The sequence below is a fragment of the Prunus dulcis genome, chromosome 4, assembly GCF_902201215.1.
Source record: "Prunus dulcis chromosome 4, ALMONDv2, whole genome shotgun sequence".
Lineage (NCBI taxonomy): Eukaryota > Viridiplantae > Streptophyta > Magnoliopsida > Rosales > Rosaceae > Prunus > Prunus dulcis.
This window is the reverse complement of record NC_047653.1, coordinates 8,362,889-8,379,804: the sequence shown is the minus strand read 5'-3', so window position 1 is coordinate 8,379,804 and position 16,916 is coordinate 8,362,889. Positions and strand designations below refer to the sequence as shown.

General features: G+C 38.3%; 3 protein-coding genes across 3 annotated transcripts; all 3 read left to right on the top strand.

Moving 5' to 3' along the window:
• Positions 1 to 1,680: 1,680 nt before the first annotated feature.
• Positions 1,681 to 3,366, top strand: LOC117625038 (BAHD acyltransferase At5g47980-like). Its single transcript, XM_034356603.1, has one exon. It carries the CDS (start codon positions 1,759 to 1,761, stop codon positions 3,184 to 3,186), a length of 1,428 nt encoding a protein of 475 aa, XP_034212494.1. The 5' UTR covers positions 1,681 to 1,758; the 3' UTR covers positions 3,187 to 3,366.
• Positions 3,367 to 10,327: 6,961 nt separating this feature from the next.
• LOC117626303 (stemmadenine O-acetyltransferase-like) lies at positions 10,328 to 11,792 on the top strand. The gene has a single exon (XM_034357973.1). It carries the CDS (start codon positions 10,328 to 10,330, stop codon positions 11,762 to 11,764), a length of 1,437 nt encoding a protein of 478 aa, XP_034213864.1. The 3' UTR covers positions 11,765 to 11,792.
• Positions 11,793 to 15,429: 3,637 nt separating this feature from the next.
• Positions 15,430 to 16,916, top strand: LOC117626489 (BAHD acyltransferase At5g47980-like). Its single transcript, XM_034358203.1, has one exon. The coding sequence runs from the start codon at positions 15,498 to 15,500 to the stop codon at positions 16,914 to 16,916; it is 1,419 nt and encodes a 472-aa protein (XP_034214094.1). The 5' UTR covers positions 15,430 to 15,497.

Genomic DNA, 16,916 nt, shown 5'->3' with positions numbered 1-16,916 from the left:
TTTTGGGAGATTCACTATTATACCCAATATAGGGGCCTAAATTATAAAAATATCTCATATGAAATGGACTTTAGAAACACACCCAAAACTCATTTACAACATTACAAAAAGGCTTTTAACTTCTTATAAATTACAAAACTACCATCAATTCCTTAAAACAAGACCAACCCAAAATCTCATAAAAATACCCAAAACACTCAATAGGGCATCAAAGTAATTTAATATTCAATATTAAATTCAATAACGCCAACTGTCATTTTTTGGGTTTTTTTTTTTGGTTTGTTTATAGAAATTCAATGGTGTAGGGTTTATTTATAATATTAGTGCTAAGAATGGGTATATCACTAAATATCTCTATTCTTTTCAGATCTGCAATCTTACACCAATCTGTCTATATGTGACATTAAAAATCAAAATTGAGGTGCTAACCTTGCCGTGCTTCACGACATTGGAGTTTCGGTGGCGTCCTTTACGATAGCTGCTAGGTGGAGTTCACGACCTTGGCGTTTCGGTGGAGTTGTACCGCAGAATTGATGGTGTTTCGGTGGAGTTGTTGCAGCCTTAGGGTTTGCATATCTGATGGGGTTTACAAAGAAATTATGCGGAGATCTGTGTAGAACACGTGAAATTTTAATATGGGTTGTGGTGTGAAAATAAAATGTGTGTGTGATGGGTTTAGGTAAGTAAGGGTAATTTAGGAAGAAGTGATGGGTGTAGAGAATAATTTTAGATTTCACTAAAATTTTATGGGGTGTAAAGAGTGTGTGGGGTCAAAAGAGAGAATTGTTAGGTTCAAATCAAATATGATAATTAATGTCCTACAAATCAATAACTTACCGGTTTTACAAATTCATAATTTATCTTATTTATGTTTTAGGGGTATAATTGGAATAAAAAAATAACTAAATAAAACGTAAACATCAATAAATCAAACATGCATGTAATCTTATGTGGCACAAAAGTCAAGGGACTTGGATCAATATATAACAGCTTTCACGTGGATTGCACATAACATCTCTCATAAGAATTGAACTTATGCCAAATTTTCTATATTTTTAACTCGAGCTTCATCTTGACCATTCATTAGGAGAGAGTTTGAAGTTCAGCTATATACTTGTCACCCTCATCTTAAACCAATCGGCTCTTATTGTCACAAAAAATTTACGACTTAACACTTCAAGGTTTACGCCTTGCTTTACAAGATCAAAAACGCATCACACCTCGCCTTTCAAAACAATAGTATTGCTCTCTTATTTCCTTCTTCCATCTCAATATTAAAGTTTGTTGGCCAATTGATATTTTGGGAAAACCTGTCAAATAGGACTTTTATTGTAACATTGTTCTCACATGTGTTAAACAAGGGAATATGTGTTAAACAATGGAACATGTGAATCTGTGGGCAAGCATTTAAATCCGACCTAACACATTAGTAAACCAATAAACAATCCCATCTAGCAACACTTGTACTATGAGAGCCTATAAATCCTAGACAAAAGAATCTGTCAGCTTTTTTTTTTTGGTCTCGGAAGAATCTCTGAGCTAGAGCCACCATTCAAAACTACTAGTCTCGTCTTCATAAAATCCCACCTAACTAAACTAATCACTCACAGAAGAAGTTGGCATACTATACTAATTTAAGTTGTTATTCCTTGCAGATCCTTTCTTTTGCCTATAAAGATGGCCACACACTTGATATAGCCTTCAGAAAAAAGTCATATTGCTTTGGAAGTAGACATAGCCTGTCGCAAACAAAGTAAGATGGCCCCAGACTTGATCAAGGTTGAAATCATTGAGAGGCAAACAGTCAAACCATCATCCCCAACTCCTCATTCCTCGAGAACCATACAGCTCTCTGTTTTGGATCAGATGGTTCTTAGTCACGTTTACTTCCCAACGCTTCTCTTCTATTCCGGCAACAATAATATTACTGGTTCAGGAGGTGGAGCTACTTCTACAGACATGGCGGCCATGAGGATGGAGAGAGATTATTGTCAGCATCTAATTCGGTCATTAGCTAAAACTCTCACTCACTTCTACCCTCTAGCAGGAAGATTGAGTAAAGGCTATGACATGATCCAATGCACTGATGATGGAGCTGAGTTCGTGACGGCCCGAGTCAAATGTTCGTTATCGCAGATTTTTGAACATCCAGATTTCGAGATGCTAACTGGGCTCGTCCCAGCAGTTGGTCAACCTGACGGTGATGGTGATGGTGATGGTGTTTCCACGAGGCTCCCGTTGCTTGCTGTGCAAGCCAACTTGTTCGAGTGTGGAGGAATAGCAATAGGGTTGAATTTTTCACATAAGGTTGTTGACGGCATCACAGCTAGCGCCTTCATCAGTTGTTGGGCCAAAACAGCCCTTGATGATGGTGACGATGATCAGGTACCCTTCATGGTCCCAAAATTTGATGCTGCGTCTTATTTTCCACCACTAGATTTCTTAAACTCATCACAGCCATCATCAGCCGAGCTGGTGGGCATCATTAAACAAGACAAGTGCATAACAAAGAGATTTGTGTTTGATGCCTCAAAGATTGCCACCCTCCAATCAAATTTGGCCAGCGCATTGGCACCTCATGCACCGACACGTGTCCTTGTAGTTTCAGCACTCATTTGGAAATGTGCAATGGAAGCATCATCCAAATCATCAAACATACCACCATCTTCGTTCCTACTAACTATGGACTTGCGTAGACGGTTTGAGCCACCCTTGCCAAAAAACTTGGCTGGGAACGTTGTTGGTATTTTAGTAGTCACCGCAACAGCATCATTAAAAGGTCAAGAAGAGAGTAATGAGACAATAGATCTAAAAGACTTGGTTGCCAAACTCAGTAAAGGTATTGCACAACAGAAAGAAACTTATCCTACAAAACTACCATTTGATTCTAATGAGGCATTGCAAAGGGCTCGAGAATATGAAAAATTGAGAGGGAATGTTGACATGTACCATTTATGCTCTGGAATTTGGTGTAGGTTTCCGTTTTATGAAGCCGATTTTGGATGGGGAAAGCCGACATGGGTTAGCGTTCCTAGTATTGGTTGTAAGGATGCGTTTTATCTGATTGATAAAAAAGATCGCAAGGGAATAGAAGCGTTGTTGAGTTTGAGTGAAGAAATCATGGAGCATTTTGAAAGCAATCCGGAGCTTCTTAAATATGCTTCTGTAAATCCAAGGGTCATGTAGCACTATGTGTTAAGGTCGGAGTTTGGTCGAGTTTAATTAGTATTGTTGTGTCGTGAGAATAATTATTTTCATTGCGCTAGCTGTGAGAATAATCACTTTCAATTGTTTTGTGAGAAGATGGTTATTGAATTTGTTGTCTTCATGAAAAGAAATATAATCAAATCAATATTATATTGCTCATATTATTATGCCTCATTGGTTGTGAGAAAACTAAAGATCTTACTGATAAAAGAGAAAAAAAAATCTACAATCGTTGTATAATAAACACATGGTGCTGGAATATAAAGGCTGCACATAAAATAAATAAAACACAATATTTGACGAGGTTCGGCAAGTTGTGCCTACGTCTCCGGAGAGCATCAACACTAACATTTTCACTATGTAAAATAATAGGGCTACAAAAGGAATATAACACTCTCATTGGCTCACTATTTTTCTCTCTTGGACAATTTCTCTCTGCTCTCTTTTCTCTTCTCTGGCTCTCCTATTTCTTCCTTCTCTGCCTAGGCTCTCTTCTTCTTTTTTCTCTCTCTCTCTCTAGAGGTCACAACCATAACATTTACTCCTTTCTGTATGTAAGCAGTGCGTGAGACAAAAAGTCTTCAACTCTCCGTAAAACTTGGTGTTTCCCTTCCGACATTGTTTTTCACTTTCAACATATGGGTCACCCATTTACAACAATAATGGGTGATTATATTTCCGCTTATGCAGAAAGCGGGTGAGGAACCAGTGGTGTTTTAATGAATTTTCCTAAAATGCCCAAATTAACCTCTTTAATTTTTAGATATTACTTCCATTATCCTTGAACTTTTTCTCATGCGTTTTCTGAATCTCTCCTCCTTCCTCATTTTTTTTTCTTCTTCTTCTTATCTTCTTTAATTTTCACAGAACAAAAATTTACTTTTCTACTTTAATTTTCGCATAACCCACATCTAACAATGTCTTCACACTTTTCTTCTATAATGTTAGCGCGAGACCCAGATTTAAGGATGAGCCGCATAATTTTTCTCTAGGATTCACACTGCACTTCACACTTTTTTTTTTTGGGTTGTTTCTGTGTGATATTTATGTCATTCTGTTTTGGTTTTTATTAAGTTTTTTCAATTTGTATCTGGGTGATGTCTCTCTATCATCCTGTTTTGGTTTTGATGTGTCTGTTTTATTTATTTATTTTTTGGTGTACAGAATGAAACCTTCATTATATAACTCCCAAAAGGTTTGAGAAAACAATATGAAACTAGCAACCCAAAACACTGCATAATCATGTACATAAACCAGGAAGAGACTCAGATAATTTTTTTATAAAAAAACCCAGGAAGAGACCAAATCTCGCAGACCATCATCATCAATTTCTTTTACTCTTTTAATTTCTAAATAAACTTAAAAATAAAAGGAAATGAATGCATATATTCAATAATGCAAGTAGGAGTAGCAATTAAAAGAGTAGAAGAAATTGATGATGATGGGCATGGAGTATACTCGACGGGACTCGATGGGAATTGACAATTAATTCGGAATTGACTGTTGGGCATGGAGATATAAACTATAGTGGGGTAAACAAAATTATTAATGGACATATGTTCAGTTTTGTAATTGGTCATGACATTTGGAGATATTATGTATGTTGGAGAGATATTGCTATCTAAAATAAAGACTTCATTACTTTATAATTGAAACATAGTTAACACAAGAATTGTACAAATCAAAGTGAAAGTGTTATTGCTCCGAAAAAATAAGTGAAAGTGTTATTTTCACTAATTTAGAAAGGAAAAAAATTTGTTAACATTATGTCCTTTTTAGTCATTACACACAATCACTGCACTTTTACACATAATTTTACCAAAAACTTATAAATTGATTTTTGTACTAACAGCAATTTTACTATTTAGTTTACCAAACGCTAAACTGTTTTCCTTTACAACTGATTTCTCTCACAACAAATCTCAAAGTAATTATTTTCACAACATAACAATGTCAAACTGGTTTGCTCTTCACTTATGATCTTATATAACTTGATACTAAGGATTAGTTTATATAACTTCAACAAACAATTTGTAACTTGTTGAAGAATATGAGTCCCGCATCGGAAACTTGACTAAATAAAATACAAAATATAATGAATGATTCTACCACTAAAAACACCGAGACCTTTTGTGATAAAACCCCACACCTATTGAGCTTTGTAGGTAGTTACGTTAGGGACAATATCAAGTAGTGGGTAGCTGGGGATCACCACATAGTAAGCCACACGTGGAGGCATGTCCACATCGGAGTCAATCATTTAGGCCTAACACGTGAACACCACATATTGGGTAAAGGGTAGGAGTAAACACTCAAGCCAAACATGTGAGCACCATATATTTGGTAAGGGTAAATGCTCAATTCAGGCCCAGTCAATCAACCGGTGGCAAACCTGTGCAAGTGCAAGGAGGTGCATCTGCACCTCTGGTAGTCGGAAAACCCCAGAAGAGCTGCTGAAGTTGCACCTCTTCTCATTAAAAATAAAAAAGTGAGGCCAAAACGACGTCGTTTTGGATCAGATGCTGCTTTCTTTTTTTTTCTTTTTTTTTAACCTGGCCAAAACAACGTCGTTTTGGACCAGGTTTTTTTTTTTTTTTTTTTTTTTTTAAAAAAAGGGGAAACTGCTGGGCCATTCATGGGCTTCTAGAGGGCTTTTATAATTCTTACCTAATTGGATTTTAATTGGAACTTCTCTTTATTCAATTGGGTTTTGGGAATTCCTTATTTAAGTAGGATTGAAAATTCTCTTTATAAAAAACCAATTTAACATCACCTAAAGTGTGTAATGTGATGCAAATATAATGCGACGTTTTCATGATGTTTTTTCTTATATCAGTAATGCAAATATAATGCGACATTTTCATGATATGAAACCTTGTCGGCAACAATTGTAGGGTAATTGTAATGTTATTTTTTCAATTAATTATGAATAACACTAGTATTGTTTAAATTATAAGGATATTTAGTTGTCTTGTAACACCCCGACTCCAAATTAAACCCCTTATTTAAATTATTTAAGAGAAATTACAAATTTACCCTTGAGATAGGGGTATTTTGGTCACTTTCTTACCCGGAGAGAGTTTGGGGCAGTGACTAGTATTTTTGGATAGGTCGTACTGAGATGAGTTCGTAAACACGTAGTGGCCTCGAATCGGAGTTGTAACGAGAGAGATATGGTCAAAAGAAACCCAGTGGCATAATCGTAATTCTTTCGAAATGAGATTTTTATAAATAAAAAATCAGATTTCTCTCTCTCTCTCTCTCTCTCTCTCTCTCTCTCTCTCTCTCCTCGTCGGTCCCTCTCTCTCTCCTCGAATCTCCGGCCACCGGCCGCAGCTGCGGATGAGACTGGTGCCAAAAGGACCGGCTTGGCCTCGGCGTCACAACCCGGCCCTTCCCCAACATCAGCCGCCGCTCCAGCAGCCGGAAAAAGGCGATTTTTGCCCAGTTTTCGCTCGAACTTCGCCGGCTCTGATCTCCCTCCTCCGGCAGCCATTTCTGGAGAACAAGGAATGGAAATTCATCCATTCTTCATGCTCTAGCTGCCTGTTGGGTAGGATTGGATCGATTCTTAGCGTAACCAATTCGATTTACGAATTGAAATTTGGCCGATTTTGGGATCGCGATTCCGCCCATTTTCGGTCAGTTTTTGGGGTAGGTCCAAGAACAAAAGTGGTTCCAAATAGGGTGTTATACCTAGGGTAGGAGTTTGGAGCCATGGTTTTGAGATTTTTCGGCAATTCGTAATCGGTTTGGGCACCCAGCGCTGCCGGCCCGTGTGGTGGCTCATGGGCGAGGGTAGTGGAGTTTCACTGTGTCTCGATGAGATCCTTAGGTTGTCACGAGTGCGTAGGATTTCGCGGATCTGAATTTGGACGTCATTTGACTATCGAACGGATATCGCCTATTGCGCGTTATCCGGGTTCGATAGGTTAGGTCCGTTGGATGGTCTCAAATTTAATTTATGTTAATCTAGGTATTTCTAGGATCGTGTAGGAATTCACAGATCGTGAATCGGAGCCCCGGATGTTTCGATTTAATAATTTAAAGTTTATGTTTTATATTAACCGTCAGATCTTGCGATGGTGAGCGATCCGACCGTCCGATCTGAACCAAACTTGCAGGACGAGTGTCCTATACCTTGCAGAACCCATAGGAACTTTCGGATCGGAATTTGGAGGTCGTGGGCCCCGTGGGCCCGTTTGACCAGGGTTAGGGTAGTTTGACCCTTGATTGACCGTGAGTCTCCCGGAGTAGCCTCACCTTCCCAGGGGGATTATCAGGTGCTAGACCATTTTTGAGGTTTACACAATATTAGTATTAATATATATAATTATATATGTTTGTACAAGGGTACAAAAGAGTCTAGAATGTCAGTTTGAAGTGCTATACGCACTACCTTAGGTACCTCCCCGGATTTTGGTTACACTACAAGTACCACCCAGTGAAAGTTAGGTCCCACGTGGCATAGGTTATCCGGCGTGCGGACAGACCCCATACGTGGCGTTGGTTGTACTGGCGTATGGGGAGATATTGTGATAATATGTTGAGGTCGCACGTGGCATAGGTTATCCGGCGTGTCGACAGGCCCCATACGTGGCGTTGGTTGTACCGGCGTATGGGGAGATATGTGATATGATGTGCAGGTCTCGCGTGGCGTAGGTTATTCGGCGTTGAGACAGACCCCATATGTGGCGTTGGTTGTACCGGCGTATGGGGAGATATTGTGATAATATGTTGAGGTCGCACATGGCGTAGGTTATCCGGCGTGTCGACAGGCCCCATACGTGGCATTGGTTGTACCGGCGTATGGGGAGATATGTGATATGATGTGCAGGTCTTGCATGGCGTAGGTTATCCGGCGTTGAGACAGACCCCATACATGGCGTTGGTTGAACCGGCGTATGGGGAGATATTGTGATAATATGGTATGGTCGCACGTGGCGTAGGTTATCCAGCATTGACAAGCCTCATAAGTTGCGTTGGTTGTACCGGCGTATAGGGAGATTATGTGAAATACAGAGAAATGAAATAAGGTATTGTCTATGTGTGGAATTGGGTTTTAAGGGAAGAACTACGTATGGCTTGATCCTCAATCAGGGTACGTAGGCAACCTAAGGTTATTAGGTGCAGCCGCGGACATAGATGTGATTGTGTTAGGAGGTTAAAACCTCATATGTTGAAATTGAAAAAGTTAGATGATGTATGTTGAAATTTAGCAGTTATAAATTTATATTTGAATTTATCGTTTGCCTTGTTTAAGGCATGAATTGATTTGCTAGCATGCTTGGTTGTTGAGAATTATAGGAAGGCCGTTTATGTGAATTGCATGAAATTATATTGTGCATGTTGCCCGTTGGGAATATTAAATGTGTTTTTTATGCATGTTGAAATTTTGGGAAATGTCCAATTTATAAGGGAGACTGCCGAAATTTCGGCAGAAAGTCTCGGTCTTTAGTAAGTGGGCCCGACATCGGGGTGATGTCGGGAATTCCACAGGATTTGCCAAGGTTTTGGGAAATTCGGGGCGGGTCCTTTCATGTCTCTTTTTTTTTCTTTGTTCTTTTTGAGCTTTTAGCTTTTAAGAATTGCACCTCCGCTGAAAAATTCATGAGTCCGCTGCTGTAATCAACCCTTTGATACCATATTAAATTTCAGAGAGACAGGTCATTGGCTCACTACTAACAACACCAATATTGTACCCAATTTAACTACCTACAAAACCCAATAGGTATAGAGTTTTATCGTAAAAGGCCTCAATAATATTAGTAATGGAACCATTCATTATATATTTTATTTTATTTAATCAAAGTTCCGATGTGGACTTGTATTCTTCAATATAACTTTTATTATATGTAAACTATTTTTTAAAGGCATTTTTTGTTAATGTGTCCTGTAGAAAAAAAAATTATTTAAAAATTAGAACAACGTTATAATGTAGAAGAAAAAAAAATTAGAATTTTATTTAGAGAACATTATTTAAAATAAAATAAAAACCTCAACCCCATCTTCCCTTAAGTCCCAGCTCTCAGAGGATATAAGTCCAATAATATACTGATCAAAATGCGTACAACCCATAATAAATCAACAACTAGAATTTTAGATAGAAGATGAAGATGTTGATAATATGCTGATGTGTGGAAATTTACACAAATAAATGAAGATCTTGATATTCATAGAGAAGAGGGCTAGACGTATCAGTTATGTTGGGCATTGTTTCACTGAACAGCTGATATAGATAAACACAGATGGGACGAAGGGTGAGCTGTATCTCGTGTTTTATTTTTATTTTTTATCGGACTCGCAGTCATTTTCTGCGTTTTCACTTTTGCTGTGAGAACGTTAAAAACATCTTTTTTTTTGTTTTCTAACTCAAAGTACAAATCAGAAATCGTTTTGAAAATATTAGGGCGTGTTTGGTATCCTATTCAAATAAGGAATTCAAAATTTTGGATTTTTCTTAAAAACAAGAAGTTCTTAAATCTATTTTTAAGATTCAAAAACTTGTTTCGTATGCAACTTGAAAACTAGTTTTCAAATCTTAAAAATTTGAGAACTTGTGAGTTGTTAGAAAAAAACTGAAAAAATAGATATTTTTTGTTTTTAATAATTATGGCGTTTTTTAGTTGTACTTGAGTTTGAATTTTTAAAAATAGAGCTATCAAACAAGTTTTCTTTGTTTTGAACTTAAATTCTATTTTTGAGTTTAAAAAGTTGGATTCAAATTGCATTCATTTTCTTGTTTTAGATTATATATATATATATATATATATTAAAAGTAAGTCTCTCTCGTCTTCATTAATTCCCACCCAACACTAGTAACACATGTAACACATTATACTATACTATGAGCCAAGCTAAAAGAATCTGGCAGCTTTTATTTGGTGGGAAGAATCTCTGAGCTAGAGCCACCAATCAAAACTACAAGTCTCGTCTTCATAAAATCCCACCACCTAACTAAACTAATCACTCACACAAGAATTGTAAGACTCTCTCGATCGTTATTCCATGCAGATACTTTCTTTTGCCTATAAAGAAAGTAAGATGGCCAGAGACTTGATATATAGCAAACAGTCATATTAGTTTCTAGCGAGATATAGCCTATAGCGAACAAAGTAAGATGGCCCCAGACTTGATCAAGGTTGAAATCATTGAGAGGCAAACAGTCAAACCATCATCCCCAACTCCTCATCCCTTGAGAACCCTACAGCTCTCTGTTTTGGATCAGATGCTTCCTAGTCACGTTTACTTCCCAACGCTTCTCTTCTATCCCGCCAACAATAATATTACTGGTTCAGGAGGTGGAGCTACTTCCACAGACACGGCGGCCATGAGGATGAAGGAGAGACATTATTTTCAGCATCTAATTCAGTCATTAGCCAAAACTCTCACTCACTTCTACCCCTTAGCAGGAAGATTGAGTAAAGGCCATGACATCGTCCAATGCACTGATGATGGAGCTGAGTTTGTGACGGCCCGAGTCAAATGTTCCTTATCGCAGATTTTTGAACATCCAGATCCTGACATGCTAACAGGGCTCGTCCCAGCAATTGGTCAACCTGATGGTGATGGTGATGGTGATGGTGATGCCACGACGCTCCCGTTGCTTGCTGTGCAAGCCAACTTGTTCGAGTGTGGAGGAATGGCAATAGGGTTGAATTTTTCACATAGGGTTGTTGATGGCACCACATCTAGCGCCCTCATCAGTTGTTGGGCCAAAACAGCCCTTGATGATGGTCACGATGATCAGGCACCCTTCATGGTCCCAAAATTTGATGCTGCGTCTTATTTTCCACCACTAGATTTCTTAAACTCATCACAGCCATCACCACCCAAGCTGGTGGACATCAAGTACATAACAAAGAGGTTTGTGTTTGATGCCTCAAAAATTGCCACCCTCCAATCACATTTGGCCAGCGCATTGGCACCTCATGCACCGACACGTGTCCTCGTAGTTTCAGCACTCATTTGGAAATGTGCTATGGAAGCATCATCCAAAGCATCAAACATACCACTGGGGTCAAGACCATCTTCGTTCAAAATGGCTATGGACTTGCGTAGACGGTTTGAGCCACCCTTCCCACAAAACTTGGGTGGGAATGTTGTTGCTAATTTAGTAGTCGTCGCTACACCATCGTTATTAAAAGGTCAAGAAGAGAGTGACGATGAGACGATAGATCTAAAAGACTTGGTTGCCAAACTCAGGAAAGGGCTTGAACAGCAGAAAGAAACTTATCCTACAAAACTACCATTTGATTCTATTAAGGCATGGCAATGGGATCAAGAATGTCAAAAGTTGACAGGGAATGCTGACATGTACCATTTATGCCCTGGAAGTTGGTGTAGGTTTCCTTTTTATGAAGCTAATTTCGGATGGGGAAAGCCGGCATGGGTGAGCATTCCTAGTATTGGACTAAAGGATTTGGTTATTTTGATTGATAAAAGAGATGGCAAGGGAATAGAAGCAATGTTGAGTGTGAGTGAAGAAATCATGGAGCATTTTGAAAGCAACCCGGAGCTGCTTAAATATGCTTCTGTAAATCCAAGGGTCATGTAGCACTAAGTGCTAATTAAGGAAGGTCTGAGTTTAGTTTAATTGGTATTGTTGTGATTCTGTTGTCAGAATAATCAGTTTCAATTCTGTTGTGAGAATAAAGTCGAGTTTAAAGTCGAGTTTAGTGTAATTAGTATTGTCATAATGTGAGAATAATCATTTTCACTCTGATGTGTTATCCTAGCCATTTGTTCTAAAGTTGGGGACATCAAAGGTTGATCCTAACCATTAGTATTTTCAACTTAGAGAGCAGACTACCAAAAAAATAGTGGCAACAGTCACCATCATTTGGTGCAATGGCGGATCTAGGATTTTTTTACAGGGGTGGGCTAAATTTTTTTTTTGGGCACCTATGTGATTCGGACTACAATCGGGTCCTCCACCAAAACATCCACATGCTCAAGCTGGTCAAACCATCTATTCAACATCTTCACGACAAAAAACCACTATCAATGCGTAAACAGAGAAACGCATGGAAAAGAAGAAGAGAGAAACAGAGACTTAATAAAACAAAAGAGAAACAAATAGAGAAGACAAAAGGAAAGAAAGAGAAAAGAAAAATGGCGGAGAGAAAGAAAAATAACAAGAAAAGAGAGAGAAGAAAGAAAAAGAAGAGAGAAATGAGAGAGAAAAGAAAGAAGAAAAGGGACAAAGGGATTAAAGAAGAAAGAGAAAATGGAGAGAGATAGAGAGAAACTTTGGGCTAAAATTTGATTTATCTAAATTTGGCTTACAAATTAAGCCTACTCTAAAAAATAGGACTGGGCTGGAGCCCACTACAACCCTAATATAGGTCCGCCCTTGATTTGGTGACATTCGGTGACTAATGCTGAGGTGACTAGCTTTAGTTATCCTAGCATTAATCACCAAATGTCACCAAATAATAGTGACCGTTGCCAATTTTTTTTGTAGTAGCATAAGGATTGATCTTGGCCATCCTTCCATTAAGAGAGAAGAGGGTTTCCACTTTCAAAGATGAAGGCAAAACAAGACCACACCTTAAGTTCAAGGCCCCGTTTGGTAGGTCGGATTGTTGTGCGCAAACACTTCAAGACCTTGTCGTTGATGGACTACACAAATACTACACATAAGCCACGCAAAGAAAAAGCACTCACAAACCCAAAAGTAAACACACTCACAAATAACACAAGAATTTTTAAAGTTTCGGCGTTGTGCCTACGTCCTCTCTGGTGATCCTCGAGAAACTCACAAGTATGAAAGAACTCATTGGGTTACAATGAAGAACCCCATTTGCTCTCTCACAAACCCTAGCTCTCTTCTCTCTCACCCTGGCTCCAACCTAATTTGAAGCCCTGTTTTCTCTCTTGCACTCATTAGAGAAAACCCTAGCACTAAAATGTCTATTTATAGACCATAAGACTTTAGTATAATCATACAATGAATAGGAAACTTAAAACTCCTCAAAACCCAAGGAAAAATTATCCTAAACCGTCAAGGATCCACAATGGATTCGCATCATTCGCTCGAGCATCTGCAAGAGTAAAATGGATGATGCTTCATGTAAATTCAACAATTAAATAGGAGATTATTGTTTTCAAGTTATTAATTCTTGAGATAATTTGTCATTTTTTAAGATTATGTGAAACAAAAACATGTATTTAATATTACTGTATAGGAGACCATGTAATTATTTTGATGCCATTAAATGAAATTTTAGTTCAATTTACTTGAAAATTTTGGGACCTTAAACAAAGGACAGCGGTCACGTATACGACAGTTTTAAAACATACAAGATGACGATGTAACAATGTTTAATTTCGACAATATAGAAATGTGATTCCATTCTGACAAAATAGTGAAACAAATATTAGAAACATACAGTTCCACAAGAAGAATACATAACGTCTTAGATGTCCTCTTGGGGCCTAATAATAACAAGCATAAGCCAAAATTATTTGCTAGTTCTCTTTTAAAAGACATGATCCAAAAGTCCACTAGCTGACTAGTCTCTCCAATCTGCCAAAAAAATTCATTCGTTGATAGCATAAGCCGAACTTACTCAATAGTTTCTCTTTACTCAATTAGTTACTTGTTAGTTGGAGATAGAATTGGAGTTTCTCAGGCTGTCATATCTGAGGTAACAGGCTATTGTTCTGGTATTATCATTAAATTTGTATTTGATGAACTTCTCTGTTTTTCTGGGCATGATGAATGGTAGTCCATTCGCATTTGGAAGTAAAAACTTAAAGACAGGAACTAATCGTAGTCGAAGTTGTGTTGTGAGACTGCTGCTGTCATCTTTCCTGCAACTTACCACTATTCATAAGAACATATCCATTTCCCTATACAACGTTATGTATTGTATATGGGGTGTCTATTGCCCCTCTATTGTAATGTTATTGTGGACATATCTCGTGCCTAATGCTTTGATTTGGCTTTGTATTGCGTGATTATTGTCTTATTATTATGTATAGCACTATTTTGTTATTTTCCTTTCAAAATTTTAATGCCTTTGTATTGTATGTACATTGTCGGTATGTTGCCCGTGTATTGCCTGTTTATTACTTGTTATTGCCGTCGAATTTTTATTGCCTTGTTCTTTGGTGCAATGGAACATACATGGAATTTACATATAAACGTCCTCTCAAACTGGAGATAAACATTAAAAGGCTGTTGAGATACAGATATTGAGCTAGCTGTCAAAGTGTTCCAAAAATGAGAAACATATGTGTTATAGACATGCATTGTAAGGAACATGTGTTATAAGGAAAATCTGTTATAGAAACAATGGAACATGTGTTATAGAAATCTGGTTATGTCCTGACAGAATCTGTCCGCAAGCATTTAAATCCCACCAAACATAGTAATAAACCAACAAACAATCCCCATCTAGCAACCCTTGTATATGAGAGCCTTTAAATCCTGAACAAAATAATCTGTCAGCTTTTTTTTTTTGTCCGCAGAATCTCTGAGCTATATAGGGCCACCAATCTTTTTTGTTTTTTTTTTTTGTTTTTTGTTTTTTTTTATAGGAAGAGCAAACAATCAAAACTACAAGTCTCATAAAATCCCACCTAAATAAACTAATCACTCACAGAATCTAGCAGCTTTTTTTGTGGTCGGAAGAATCTCTGAGATTGAGCCACCAATCAAAACTACAGGTCTCTCCTCTTCATAAAATCCCACCTAAGTAAACTATACTATGAGCAACCTAGCTAAAATAATCTAGCAGCTTTTTTTGTGGTCGGAAGAATCTCTGAGCTAGAGCCACCACCAATCAAAACTACAAGTCTCTCGTCTGCATGAAATCCCACCTAACTAAACTAATCACTCACAGAAGAAGTTGATAAACATGGGTTATGGAGGTAATGCCAACCAAAATAAATGGGCAATGTGTACTGGAAAAGTAAATCAAACTAAATGGGGTGATTGATATGTTATTAATAGGGAGTATTAATTATAATTAAGGTAGTTAATGACATACTACAATTTAGTTAGTTAATCATAGGAAGGTAGGTGGCATATAATGCAATTTAGTTAATCATAGGACAAATCTAAACCCTATAGTAGTTGTAAGAGTATATCAAAAGAACTCTTTCTAAAAATAAGACACTCTGGCTTTCCTTAAATCACACGGAAAAAGTATGCTGTTATTCCATGCAGATCCTTTCTTTTGCCTATAAAGAGCAGTTAGACGGTCACACACTTGATATAGCCTTCAGAAAAAAGTCATATTGCTTTGGAAGTAGACATAGCCTGTCGCAAACAAAGTAAGATGGCCCCAGACTTGATCAAGGTTGAAATCATTGAGAGGCAAACAGTCAAACCATCATCCCCAACTCCTCATCCCTTGAAAACCATACAGCTCTCTGTTTTTGATCAGATGATTCCTTGTCACGTTTACCCCCCAACGCTTCTTTTCTATGCCGCGAACAATAATGTTAATGGTTCAGGAGACATGGCGGCCATGAGGATGAAGAAGAGAGATTATTGTCAGCATCTAATGCAGTCATTAGCCAAAACTCTCACTCACTTCTACCCCTTAGCAGGAAGATGGAGTAAAGGCCATGACATGATCCAATGCACTGACGATGGAGCTGAGTTCGTGACGGCCCGAGTCAAATGTTCATTATCGCAGATTTTTGAACACCCAGATCCCGAGATGCTAACAGGGCTCGTCCCAGCAATTGGTCAACCTGACGGTGATGGTGATGGTGTTTCCACGAGGCTCCCGCTGCTTGCTGTGCAAGCCAACTTGTTCGACTGTGGAGGAATAGCAATAGGATTGAAAATGTCACATAGGATTGTTGATGGAACCACAGCTAGCACCTTCATCAGTTGTTGGGCCAAAACAGCACTTGATGGTGGTGACAGTCATCAGGTACCTTTCATGGTCCCAAAATTTGATGCGGCGTCTTATTTTCCACCACTAGATTTCTTAAACTCATCACAGCCATCACCATCACCACCCGAGATGGTGGACATCAAGTACATAACAAAAAGGTTTGTTTTTGATGCCCCAAAGATTGCCACCCTCCAATCAAATTTGGCCAGCGCATTGGCACCTCATGCACCGACTCGTGTCCTTGTACTTTCAGCACTCATTTGGAAATGTGCTATGGAAGCATTATCCAAATCATCAAACATACCATTGGGATCAAGACCATCTTCGTTCAAACTAGCTATGGACTTGCGTAGAAGGTTTGAGCCACCCATGTCACAAACCTTGGGTGGGAACGCTGTTGCTAATATATTCGTCATCGCTACACCGTCGTTATTAAAAGGTCAAGAAGAGAGTGATGATGGGACGATAGATCTAAAAGACTTGGTTGTCAAACTCAGGAAAGGGCTTGAACAACAGAACGCAACTTATCCTACAAAACTACCATTTGATTCTAATGAGGCATGGAAAAGGGATCAAGAATATGAAAAGTTGAGAGGGAATGTTGACATGTACCATTTATGCTCTGGAAGTTGGTGTAGGTTTTCTTTTTATGAAGCTGATTTCGGATGGGGAAAGCCGACGTGGGTGAGCATTCCTAGTACTGGAATTAAGGATTTGGTTATTTTTATTGATAAAAGAGATGGCAAGGGAATAGAAGCGTTGGTGAGTGTGAGTGAAGAAATCATGGAGCATCTTGAAAGCAACCCGGAGCTGCTTAAATATGCTTCCGTAAATCCAAGCGTCATGTAG